The 12,609-nt window shown below is 35.3% G+C and overlaps 1 protein-coding gene across 13 annotated transcripts in view; it reads right to left on the minus strand.

Moving 5' to 3' along the window:
• The window catches only part of ADAMTS6 (ADAM metallopeptidase with thrombospondin type 1 motif 6), a 343,812-nt gene that overhangs the window by 289,307 nt on the left and 41,896 nt on the right, over positions 1-12,609 (minus strand). For 11 of the 13 annotated variants that reach the window (XR_011966189.1, XR_011966190.1, XM_072605074.1 and 8 more), the window contains 3 exons: positions 9,514-9,731; positions 8,672-8,755; positions 7,998-8,143 (listed from right to left, as the gene is read on the minus strand). Coding sequence is in view for 11 of the 13 variants with exons in the window: in XM_072605074.1 (XP_072461175.1) it covers positions 7,998-8,143; positions 8,672-8,755; positions 9,514-9,731 (448 nt within the window). In the remaining 2 variants the exon portion in view is untranslated. The remainder of the gene's footprint in view (positions 1-7,997; positions 8,144-8,671; positions 8,756-9,513; positions 9,732-12,609) is intronic. The other 2 variants (XM_072605071.1, XM_072605073.1) reach the window with 1 other exon arrangement.

Consider the following 12,609-nt stretch of genomic DNA (forward strand, 5'->3'; position numbering starts at 1 on the left):
ATACATACAGAGAGAGAGAAAGAGAGCACTCTAGTCTCTCCCCTGAGCTCAAGTCCCATATTCCCCATTGCCTTGTGAACATTTCAGATCTGAAGTCTTCTGGCCTCTCAAACTCAACATGTTCAAAACAAAACTCATTATCTTTCTGTTCAAAATGCACACTCCTCCCAACTCTCCTATTTTTGTCTAGAGCACCAGCATTCCTCCAGTCCATCTTTCTCCCTTCCCAATCTTGATCCTATAGTTAAGTAATTCCATGTTGTACTGCCCTCTACTTTTAAATGCTTTATCATCGTCCCTTGTCCTATCCTGACCCTGGATGACTCCCATTGCAAAGCAATTCTTTTACTCTTGCCTAATTGACTCTCATTTTGTATGATTAAGGACAATTGCCTCCCAATGTCCAAAACCTTGAAATAATGAGATATATACCATTTTTACATCCTGATTAAACAATAACATTTCATTTAGCATTTGATTGGAAACTAAACACATTTTAAGCTACCTTTAAATTCATTAGTACACATGGGAGCTATTGCAGTGACCCACTCATTTCTAAAACGACTTTCTGTGATACTCCTTCAGTCATATTCACACTTGTCATTGATCAGAAAATATCCAGACAATTCCTGTTAAGGGCTACTTCTTAACTTTGACCTGGCTAGGCATACAACTTAGAATGCCAGCCAGCAAGCTCATCTTCAGGCAGTACCAATTACTTTGAAAACTACTTCCAACAAACTAATAAACAGAATGAATTTTTGAAATTGGTGCCAACGATGATTTAGCTTTAGTTAAGGCCAGACATTAAATTAAAAGCTCAGAAGTCAAGTACCAAAAACATGCATTCCTCATCCAAAGTCAGTCTCTACTCCATGGTATCCCAAGGGAAAAAAAATACTTCTGGGTTAGAAAATTAATGTTTTCTTAATGTTGCTTAGATGTGCTAATTATGTAAAACTGAATAAAGTATTTCAGTTCAGAAAATCATAAGTGTCTAAAGTTATGCTTTTCAGAAGTCATTATAACCCACACCATTAGTACTAACTTAAGATAACTATACCTAATTTTTGAAATTTGTTAAAATTCTCTTTATAGTTTTAATATATTCAACAATCAGATAAGTTGTCAAATATTTTCTTATGAATAATTTTAGGTTTGCAAAGTTCATTTCTTATAAACCACAAATGGCAAAAGTAAACCTTCTCTACTAACAGAGGCATCTATGGTTCTACAGCAAAAGAGCAACTGAATATTCTAACAGACTAAAACCCAAACTACAAAACACGTTTCCTGGAAAAACTATCATTTAAATAGGTTTTATGACCCTTTCTGAGACCTATAGTTGAAAGGTAAATGATTGATTTAAAAGGATAGGGGAAAGGGAGGTTAAATAATGCTAGAACAGAAGTATTTTTCATTCATTTTTCCTTCATGATGAGTAGAATGTGTAATGGGGCCAGGTTTTATTTCTAACTTCAATCAAGACTCAATATATCATTACCACTCACTGAAGAAGCATTTTTCTTACTCCTTGCAAATATCTCATTTCTCATTTATATCACTAACTCTGACTTTAAGTAGAAATCCTCTTATAAAACGTTTTTTTTTCTTCTGGCACTTCAGCTCTTCAATGTAACTAATGTAAATGAAAGACTGTACATTTTCTACCATAGCAAATAAAAATCAAGTCTTTCCTCTGTGAAAAATCAAGTCACCTTTATGGATTTGCTTATTTTCAAGCATGCATGTTTTTGCCCTCTAGAAGAGATTCTTTACAGCTCAGATGCATCTCGATTCCAAACATGACAGTACTGCTAAACAACTCATCTGAAAGGGAAAACTTAGTTCAACTACAAATGATAAGCAATAGGCTTTTCACTTACATAAATATTGTTAATTAGTTGCAATCACTTATGATTTGACATTTGCTAAGTAGTTAGAAGGCTTTCAGAATTTCTAACATTGTGATTGGTCATGGGAGCCCTATTAATTTCCACCATTTGTAGTCCATTCATGTATTGTAAAAAATAATCCCTATGTTTAATTTTAAAGGGTCAGGCATACCATGAGAAGTCAAGAGTTGCAAAGAACCATGATCTTTACACTGAAAAAAAAAATTTAATGACTAATAGAGAGTTGGTACTCAAAATAAAGAAGATGGTAAGGGAACAAAGTGAAGAGAACAAGCATTTATTAAGTGCCTACTGTGTGCTAAGTGTTTTATGAGTATTGTTTCATTTTATCTTCACAACAATCCTTGAAAGTAGGTGCTATTATTATCCTATTTTACACTTAATGAAACTGAGGCAGTGGGTTAAATGACTAGCCAAATCAAGAAAGTCCCTGAGGTCAGTCAGATTTGAAGTCAGCTTTCCTGACCTCAGGCCCAGAGGTCTAACCACTGTACGACGTAGCTGCTTGTAATAAGAGTTGCTCAGATGAAATACAACCTTGAGTTTCAAAAGAACCAGTAGGTAAGACTGCTGAGTCACTGTCAGTGATATTTTAAAGATAATGAAAAACAGAGAGGTACTATTAGATTAGAGAAATTCAAATGTCTACATTTTCAAAAAAAGGGAAAGAACAAAGTCTGCAGTGAGCTTGACTTGAGTTCTTAGGAACATTTTCAAACAGATAATAAACATTTAGAAAAGGAATCAACGTTTACATAAAGCCAGCATGGTTTCATCAAAAACAAGTCATGTCAGACTAGCCTCATTTCTTTTTTCCAATCAATCAGTAAACATCTACTAAGTGCCTACTACGTACCAGGTCTGTACTAAGTGTGGAAGATACAACAGGAAACAAAAGACAATCCCTATCCCTCAAGGAACTCACAATCTAATGGGAGAGGCAACAAGCACATTTGTTAATGTGTACATAAACAAGCTGCATACTACGTAAATAGGAAATAATTAACAGAGAAAAGGCACAAGCATTAAGAGGGGTTGGGAAATGCTTCCTGCAGAAGAGAGGATTTTAGCTGGAACTTGAAAGAAGCCAGGGAAGCCAAGAGACAGAGATGAGAAGGGAGGAAGGAATACTAAACCATTAGATGACAGCAGTGCTGTGGATGGTACTTACCTAGATCTTACCAAAGCTTGTGATAAAGTATCTTATATTATTGTTGCAGAGAAGATAGGAAGATATAATAGATTCAGATGGATTCAGAGCTAGTTGGATGACTAGAATTAAAGAGTAATTGTGAATGATTCAATATTAATGGGACAGGAAGTGTCTAATAGAGTACCTCAGGGATCTCTGTTTGGCCTTATGCTATTTCACATTTTTGTGAATGATTGAATAGAGGCCTGGATGACATGTTCATCAAATCTGCAGAAGACACAAAGCTGGGAGGAAAAGCTAAACACTGGATGACAGAGCCAGAATTCAAAAGGATTCACCAAGCTACAACATCCAGCTGTGAAATTCATTAGGAATAAATATAAAGTCATGCACTATGGTACAAAAATCAACTTCACAATAGCATCACAGACATGGAGAGAAAGCATTTGTTCAGGAAAAGATGAAGGCAGGATTAATAGACTACAAGCACAATATGATTCAGCAGTAAGATGAAACAGTCAAAAAACCTAATGTAATCTTGGGTTGCATTAAAAGGAGCATAGCATCCAAGAACAGGGATAGTTTCCCTGTCCTCTGCCTTCATAAGACCTCATCTGGAGTGTAATATTCAATTCTAGGCATCTGATTGAGAATGATGTTGATAAACTGGAGACTGTCAGGAGGAAAGCAACCATGAGGGTGAACCTTGAGTCCATATGAGGTTCAGTTGAGGAATTGGGAATGCTTGGACTGGAGAAAAGAAGACTAAGAGGACCTAATAGTTGTCTTCAACTTTTTGAAGGGCTATCATGTGTAGAAGGGATTAGACTTGTAATGTTTGCCTGCAGAGGTTAGAACCAGGAGCCATAGGTGGAAATCACAAAGAGATAAATTAAGACTTGATAAACAGGAAAAAAATTTCTTCTAACAATTAGAACTATATGAAAATGAAATGGCCTTCCTCAAGAGGTAGTAGGTTGCGCCTCTTTGGAGGTCTTTAGGCAGAGGCTGAATGATCTCAAGTGATCACGGTACATTAGAGTAAGGGATCCCTTTGGTGTAGGAAATGTATTAATTGGCCACTGAGGTCCTTCCAACTTTCAAATTCTAAGAGTCTGCAATATTCCAATTCCTTTCCCATCTCCAATCTACCCTACCATACTTAATCAGGAAGTCACCAACTAGTCGTTTTAAATATATTTTTAATCAAATAAATCCTATTAAGCCAAGCCAACTTTCAACACATATCTAAATTATATAGCTATTTAACCTCCCCACCTAAAAAACACAAGTTGAATTTGGACACACTGACCAACTCATAATACAGCATCATAAAAGTAAACAAGTGATGACCATAGGAAGAGGATATGTACCCTCCATTTTAATTAAAGACTTATTTTTAGCATCTTTATTTTAGAGGTATATTTATTTTATTTTCATCAATGAATCATTTTAAAAAGGACATGCATTATTGTAACTAAATGAACCTCCATAATTAATGAGTTAAGGGTTTCAAAACTTCAACTTTTATAAACATGTTATTGCTAATACCTTAAACATATAAATTATGTGTATTTCTTAATTTCCTGACCATAGAAAAAAATAATGATTCTAAAAGTTTATACTATGAGTGAGTCAAGAAAATGTGTGTATTAGCTTGTTCATTCTAACTACTAAATACTGAAGCAAACACACTTTGAGACCCCTAAATTCTTTCTGAATTTTATATTATAAATGGATTGCTTGAAGATTTCTGCCATGAACAAATCTGAAAATTAGTTTTGACTTTAAACTTGCGGTGGATATTTCCTGACTTCAGCTACTAGCTAAATACCCAGCTCATGTGGAAATTTTAAAAGTCAGTACTATATGTCAATTTCAGGTTCTATCCCTGAAAGATCATTCAAGGCCACACTTTCCATGCTACCTGATAATTTACATTTCTTTATTACAGAGATAAAAGTATTTAATGTGGTCATTTTAACCAAATGAAATTTCTCAAGAATATACCTACTTTTAAAAACATCTACACTCTTCTAACTCCTTAAATTTCCCTCCTAGAATTTCAAGGACAGAGCATATTACTAAGTATTTTCTGACTTAAATGATGGAATGGTTTTGTCGTCTACATCAAAAGACATTATACTTTGCCCTGAGAGATAAGAATATTAACAATTGTGCAAGAAGGTCCTCTAAACATAGTCTGTAAAATCCTTATAAATTATATGAAAGATCATAATTAATATTTATTTTCCTATTAATATTTCACAAATTTTATGTACTCTAAAATTCTGAGCTGTTGTCAGATAAATAAGAGACTCTTCTAAAGAAGAAAGTGTATCAATTTGAAAATAATGATGGAGAAACTCTAGATTTCTACGATCTAAAAATACTTCAAAATTCTTCTTTGCTGCAGTAAAATTGTTCTTTTGTATGATTCTACAATTAGTTGGTGGATGATTGATGGCTTTTACAAACACAATAAACTGGTATTCAATTTAAAACAAACAAAAATAACAATGAGGTATGACACTACCAGTTAGAAACATTTCATACTTTTTAACCTTAAAAAAATACTATCTTTTTAAGTAGTCAAAATTCCAAATGATTCTCTGCATAAAGGATTTAAATCCCTGGGACCAAATTTGACCCCTGTAGAGATAAGCTCACGTATTAATGTGTTCTGCTAGAACTCTCTACAAATACAGAGAGCACCTTCTCCCTAATGAGTTGACATTTCAAGGGAATATAACTCGTGATCTTACCTCTCTCAGGAGGGGCTTACAATCCTGGATAGTCTAATAAGTCGTAAGAATGAATTTTCAGCATCAATACAATCTCAGCTGTAGAGTTCACACCATTATTTTCACTAAAAGTAGCATTACTGATTACATGTACATTCAGTTTCACATATCAGAAATAAAGAAATGAAAAAGTCAGATCTATTCCTGAGAAACTTACAGCCCTACCTAAGAAATAATGTTTCAACAGCAGCTGGTGCAGTAGTTACCAGAGGGAAGCACTGAGAAGCCACCCTGTGGCCCTGGTAATCCAGAGGGCAGAATCCAAAATAGGCTCTAACCTATTCAAGGTTTTAAAAACAATTTCAAAGGGCTCCTTACCCCCCATGACACCCAATGGGAGTATTTTCCAGTACCCATCCACAATGGTCTAAGCACTCATCTCTGTGGGATCCTGCCCTCATTAAACTCTGAGACCATTTTCCAAACTAGTCTGGATCATCAGAAAAAATGTTTAAAAATTAAATTTGATGTTCAAGTACCAGACATCAAAGGCTATTGCTGGGAAGGAGCCACTCAGAGGAGCTCCCAGAGGCAAAGAAAAGCTCTGTAGAAGATCAGAGCGAGAGCTGAGCCAATTCAGGATAACAAGTTCAGACAGCTGTGTGTAACAACCAGTGTAAGGGGTGGTGAACAGCACAGCTGTATTTGATTATTTGAATTCTTATAAATATTCACCTTTAGTGTAACTTCTGGCTATTTGATGCAAAAGATTAAATCATAAATGTTGATACTTCAATGAAAGAGTGCTGAAATGAGGAGGGCATGCGGGGGAAATGTTTGCATGTGTACATGTGACAAACATACATACACATACCATGTAAACATGCTTAAAGATTATTTTGGTGAAGGTGTAGAATAGGTCTTTTCCTCTAGTGATTTCACTGATATATATTATATAAGTACATATGTAATATCTGATATCAAGAATGCTATATTATTACAATACCTGAATTTTTTTTAAGGAGAATTAGAAGCAAATAGACCACTGTGACAGAGATACCAAAGTTTATTAGGTCGATACATCGAACCACAAAAGCAAAAAGATTCATATGTAATGTTGTTTATGATATTTGGCATGCGAGAAGTAATTAAGGTGCATAAGAACATTTCCTGATTTGTAATATCAAGTAACTGAAGTAAAAAGAATTAAGCATAGGAATCAAAAGCTCAGTTTTTATCTCTGTAGTTCAAAAATTAGAAGAGCAAACTTTCCAAATGCTGGGAGATTTCATTTGACTGGGTTTCAACATTGTAGCACATCTTCTGGCTAAGTATTTCCTACCATTCTTTGTCTCTGGAGAGCAACATAATCTATGATATCTCCACAAAGGGAACATATATTAAATATGTCCTTGCAAATGAGAAGGAAAAAGGGAAACCCTAAAAGAGCACTGAATTTGGCCATATCAATATTGCTTCCATTTTTGCTTTCAGTTTCCATTGTATGCAGGTAAGAGGTCAGAAGAGACAATTATCTTAAGATCATGCAAATATATTATTTCCATCTTATTTTAATTAGAAAATAACATAAAATGATTCTATTTTGCCCAAGAGGCTAGCTGCTTAGTGTACAATACAATAAACCTGATTCTTTGCACTCTCAGTGAGACAGTTTGAACATTGGTAAGGGAAACAATTAATCTACATTTACTATTTTTTTCCTCATCACATTTGGGGTTGAGGAATCAATGAGTTTTGTGCCCAATGACAACCACTGCATTTGTTACCAATTGTTTTTTCTTTCTGCTACTGGAAAGGAAGTCACGTGCTTGCCTTTACATGCATTTCACTCAACCATCAATTCAAAAACTTAATTGATCATATAGTTTTCTCCATTAAATAATTGTGAATCCTGACTTATAAGTGGAAAGAACATATTTATCAAATGTAAGCCAGATCATAAGGCTTTCTTTTCTTCTATTTGGTCAACATTTTTGATAGACTAGACTAATCCATTAATTTTCAATGGTTAAATAATAATAAATTATCTCTTTGCTCTCTTTATGACACATCCATTTGATTATCTCATTGAAGCTTTAAGTACAAGCAAATATAATAACACTATAGAACACACACACACACATACACAACAATCAAAGGAAAAATACTTGCAACAAACCATACCTAGTAATAAGAACCGCATTATCGTGGTGGGCAATCCCATTTTCTGGAATGGTGTTTCCATCACTTTGGTGGGAGAGAATGGATTTCTGCCATTTACAGAAGCTATCGAGGGACTTGTCTGCATGGTGGTTTATCTCCAAGTTTGGCTGCAATACAACATGCATACCAGAAATGTTCCAAACAAATTACTAAGGTCAGTTGTTAAGCCTTTTGAAGACTAAAATGGGACTATAATTAGAAGTAGTGGTTTCTAGGAATAATCTCTTCTTGCCAATTTTTATCTCTGTAAAATCTGACCTAGAGTTCATCTAGTGTATTACAGAGCAGGCATTCTTCTCAGCTCCAGCTTTAGTGATTAGGTGAATACAAAAACTGAGATTATACGCGTACAAAAGCAAACATAGAACCATTATTATAAATCTCTGCCACTCAAAAGCTCAAACTTGCACTGATAACATTCAGCTAACATATGTAAACATATATCCCCAATATGACATAGGAGAAATATTCCTTTTAAGTAGTTTAATCTTGCTTAAAATAGTGAATGCTTCAAGTTGAGGTCCCTAGTCAAGTACACCCTCCTAAAGTGAGAGTGAGGTAGAGTCTATGGCAATACACGATACTGTAGCCTGGATTTTACGGCTTGAGGTCTTTGAAAGAGAACTTGGTCTTACCTGATCTTCAGTGAGAACAATTAAACGAGCCACTATGATATTCACAACGTTTCCTAGGCTAGAATCCCGATAAAGTTTGGCAACCTGACCTCCAGAAAATAAGAAAAGACAAAAAGTCAGACAAAAATCACTGGACAATTGATCGGTAATTTTAAAGAAATGTGTAGAATTTTGTAATTTATCACAATTTTTCAGGAAGCTAACTAGTGGTATGCAACATAGTTTAAAAGGTGTTTTAAAAATCGGTATTAACTAATTAAACTCTATCCAACAATATCTTGATGCAAGTGACTTTTATAACCTCAACTAAAAAAATTCTTCACTGAAAATTTTTTGCAGCGGTCTTAAGCAATAATATTTAACTATCTATGTATAATTTTAAACATGACCATGATAATAACAGTTGACCTTTACCTAGCACTTAAAGGTTCACAACACACAACACACTTCACAAACAATGTAAAGAATCAGTCTTGGCTAATGTTCTCTTTAAACTAAAAACACTGAAACACAATTGAATGGTGGCCGCACAAAACTTTCCAGAAAATGAATAAGGACAACAGAGGCACTGTTCATTATCCTTGCAGAGAACAAAACATTCTTTTTCCAATCAGCTCTTTCATGACCAGAGGAATATAACTTCCTTGAGGACAAGATTTTTCATTTTTTACTTTGTGTTACTAGTGCCTTGCACAGAGTAGGGACTTAGTAAATGCATTTTTAAATAAACTGAATCCACATGAATCTGATGAAGTATTTTATTCATTTGGAATTTAAAATTCCCACCTTAAATTGTCTAGCCAAAAGAAAGAATTAAGAAAACAAAGAGGGATAAAACTTACAATATTCATTACACTCAAAATGTAATGTTCAATATCTTTGCGCCCATGGTAGCCCACCATCATTTTGTCTGCCACGACCAACGTCTCCACAAATCGCTCAGTGCTAACAGATCTCTTCTGTCTGAGATGGCTGCTTAAAGTGTCATTAATTGGGAGGGAAGCTGGACCAGCAGAAGTGTCATTCAACCACCAAGGTTTGCTGCTTCTTGGGAGGTCTTCTAGGAATCAAAATAATTAGCCACTTCAGATGAGTTCACTAGTTAAGTCTTTTAAAATACAGCTGTTTTATTGTTGATATGGTTCTCTTTAAAGCTTCTAAAGATATCCAAATTCTTCAGGGTTCAGGGAGTAGGCTGAGAGATGAGAGGAGCATGGTAATAAAGCATTCTTGAATAATATTGAGATTTCTCAAAATGCTTATGAAAAATATTTTGAATTTTTTAATTCAATGCAGTTACTAATTAAAGCACTAAGTCTTAAAGAAATAACAATTATTAACGCAAAGGTATTTTTAAGTGCAGCTCCCTATTTGCTGCCCCCAGATAATGAATATCAGATATAATGATATCAGATGCTTTAAGATCTCAGCTGTGGTGGGAGAGGAGAGAGAGAGGCAAGACATTTATAACAAGATGTTTAGGGAGTCTACTTAAATTTTATCTTAATGTGAACAGGAGTTAACTTTCAGATCATACAACTCTTCTCCTGAAGAATCACAGTAAGATCAGTAGCACTGACAGCAGCACAGCTCTATCCAGTGAACTCTGATTATAACACTTCACTTGAACCTGTTTAATTAGACAAAGTCATACTATTGTCCACTAGACATTACAAGTAGGAAAATGCTACAGGTCTGAGAATGAATTTTCCCAGTCTTGCAGTACATGGAGTATATGCATATACTAAGGGCAAAAGCTTTTACAACTAATTATTTGTTTCCCCACAGCCCCAAGGGTCAGTAGCAGAGGGAAGACATAGCAATAGAGAGAGAATGGAAGAGGCTTGATTCTAGATCCAGGTTCCCCACTCAGTTTTATTCACGTTTTCAGTAAATAATGCAAAAGCTTATGAGTGACAGTGATAAATGTCTTCAATTCACCTTTCCTTTAAAAAAAATTTGCTCCTTAGAAACTAAAAGGACCTTTCAGGCAAAACAGAACAATGCTGTTTGCAAATACTTCATCCAAACATATCTCTGTGTATACTTAGGGAGGTCAGAGGGCTTCTTCCTGCCTCAATTTTTTTTTCTGTAGAATGGGTCAGGAAACCTGTCTCACTCCACATACTGAGAGATTTTGTAAGGAAAAGTCAGGTTAATATACATGATGCATGTATAACTCCCTGGGTATAGGAAGAGTGGAGGAGACAAAAAGATATTCTGACTTCACCTTTCTACTTTTAGTTTCATTCATTCTCAATTTAATAAGATTATATATTATCAATTTAAGACCATTACATATGGACCATGAAAGTAATCTATCTGACTTTAGGCTCATTGATAGAACACAGGGTTTTCTTTTCTTTTTTCTTCTTTTAAAGGTCTCTAAGGTAGAACTAAATTATTTTATCCCTGTGACAGTCTGGAAGAACTTCCTTGTGTCCAGTCAAAATTTCTTCTACATTAATATTATTTTTTTTTACTCTGTCTTTTGTAAACGTAGAAAATGATCGTCAGCTTCCTTGTACAAATCCTGGATGTAGCTGCAGATAATAATTTGGTTACCTCTTAGCCATCCCTAGGCTAAGCAATGACAAATCCTTTCACCTCTTTGCCTACGAATATATTTTTATGCCTGTTATTTCATTTTGGCTTCTCTTCTCTTACTGCTTCATAGTCTACATCCCCTTCCATTCTCTCTCCACTGCTATGTCTCCCCTCTCCTACTGACCCCTGGGGTTGTGGAGAAAAAAATAATTGGTTGTAAAAAAAAAAGTAGTACACTTAAAAATACTATTAACAAAAGCAGACATGATGCTCTCTTAAGAATTTAAGGTACAGCACAATAGAAAGACTGTCCCCATCCACGTTCTATGATTCTGTCACACACACACACACACAATTTGATAAAGGACTGGGGAAATCATTTCATCCAACTCCTTCATTCTACAGAGGAGAAAAGTAAAGTGACTTGCCCAAGGTCACCTGGCTGGTCAGTGGGAGAGCTAAGACTAGAACCTAAATCTCCTGATTTTCAGTTCTCTTCTCTGCTACTATGTCAAATCAGTCCTCTTAACCCAGCTCATATAAAATCGTTTTCCTCCCCATAAAAGTATTCATTTTAGCTTATGTCCAGTGATAACTACCTACATACCTCCCCTTAATCCACCAAGCATTTGCTGCTTATAAAGTCATGCCTAGCTAGTCTTTCACTAGCCTAATCATGCCAACTATTGTGGTCAGCATTTTCTGATCCCTCTACTCTAGGCGTTTCACCATCTGGACCAACCCTCCAGAGTCTCCTTGGGAATTCCTAGTCATGCTGATAGTATAAGAGAATTGTCTTTCTTTCTTCCTTACAGGTACAGGAGCCTCAGCTCCACATTATTGAACACAAACTTAATTAGCCTAGTTTAGGGTCATTACTTGTCCTCCGTTACGTCCTTAAACTAACTGAATGAGGCCAGACTACTGATTCGTTCCCTCTGACCACAGTCAAACACAGATCAATGGAGCACAATGACAGGCAACAGAAGGTAAAAAGGAAAAATCGCTGAACTGGGAGTCAGAGGACCTCAGTTCAAATCCCAACTTGTTACTAACTTTGGGTATGACATTTAAATGTCATTTAATCAATGCCTCAGGTTAGTTATCTGTAAAATTAAGGGGTAGGCCTAAATGATCTATGATGCTATTTCCAGTTATACATCTATGATCTTTTGACTTTCTTAGACCACATCCATTGGGACAGACTCCAGGGAAGAACTACTGGAAATCTCAGACCACTATGGAGGGTACTTCTTAGGTCTGAAAGTCTTGCATGATGTCTTAAAAAAAAAAAAAAAACTTCATACAACTTTCACACTGCAATAACTTGCCCTAGTAATATGAGAAAAACAAGGGTCCAGATCAAGATTAGATCCCCTGGGCAAAGATCA

The sequence above is a fragment of the Notamacropus eugenii genome, chromosome 4 (genome assembly GCF_028372415.1).
Source record: "Notamacropus eugenii isolate mMacEug1 chromosome 4, mMacEug1.pri_v2, whole genome shotgun sequence".
NCBI lineage: Eukaryota > Metazoa > Chordata > Mammalia > Diprotodontia > Macropodidae > Notamacropus > Notamacropus eugenii.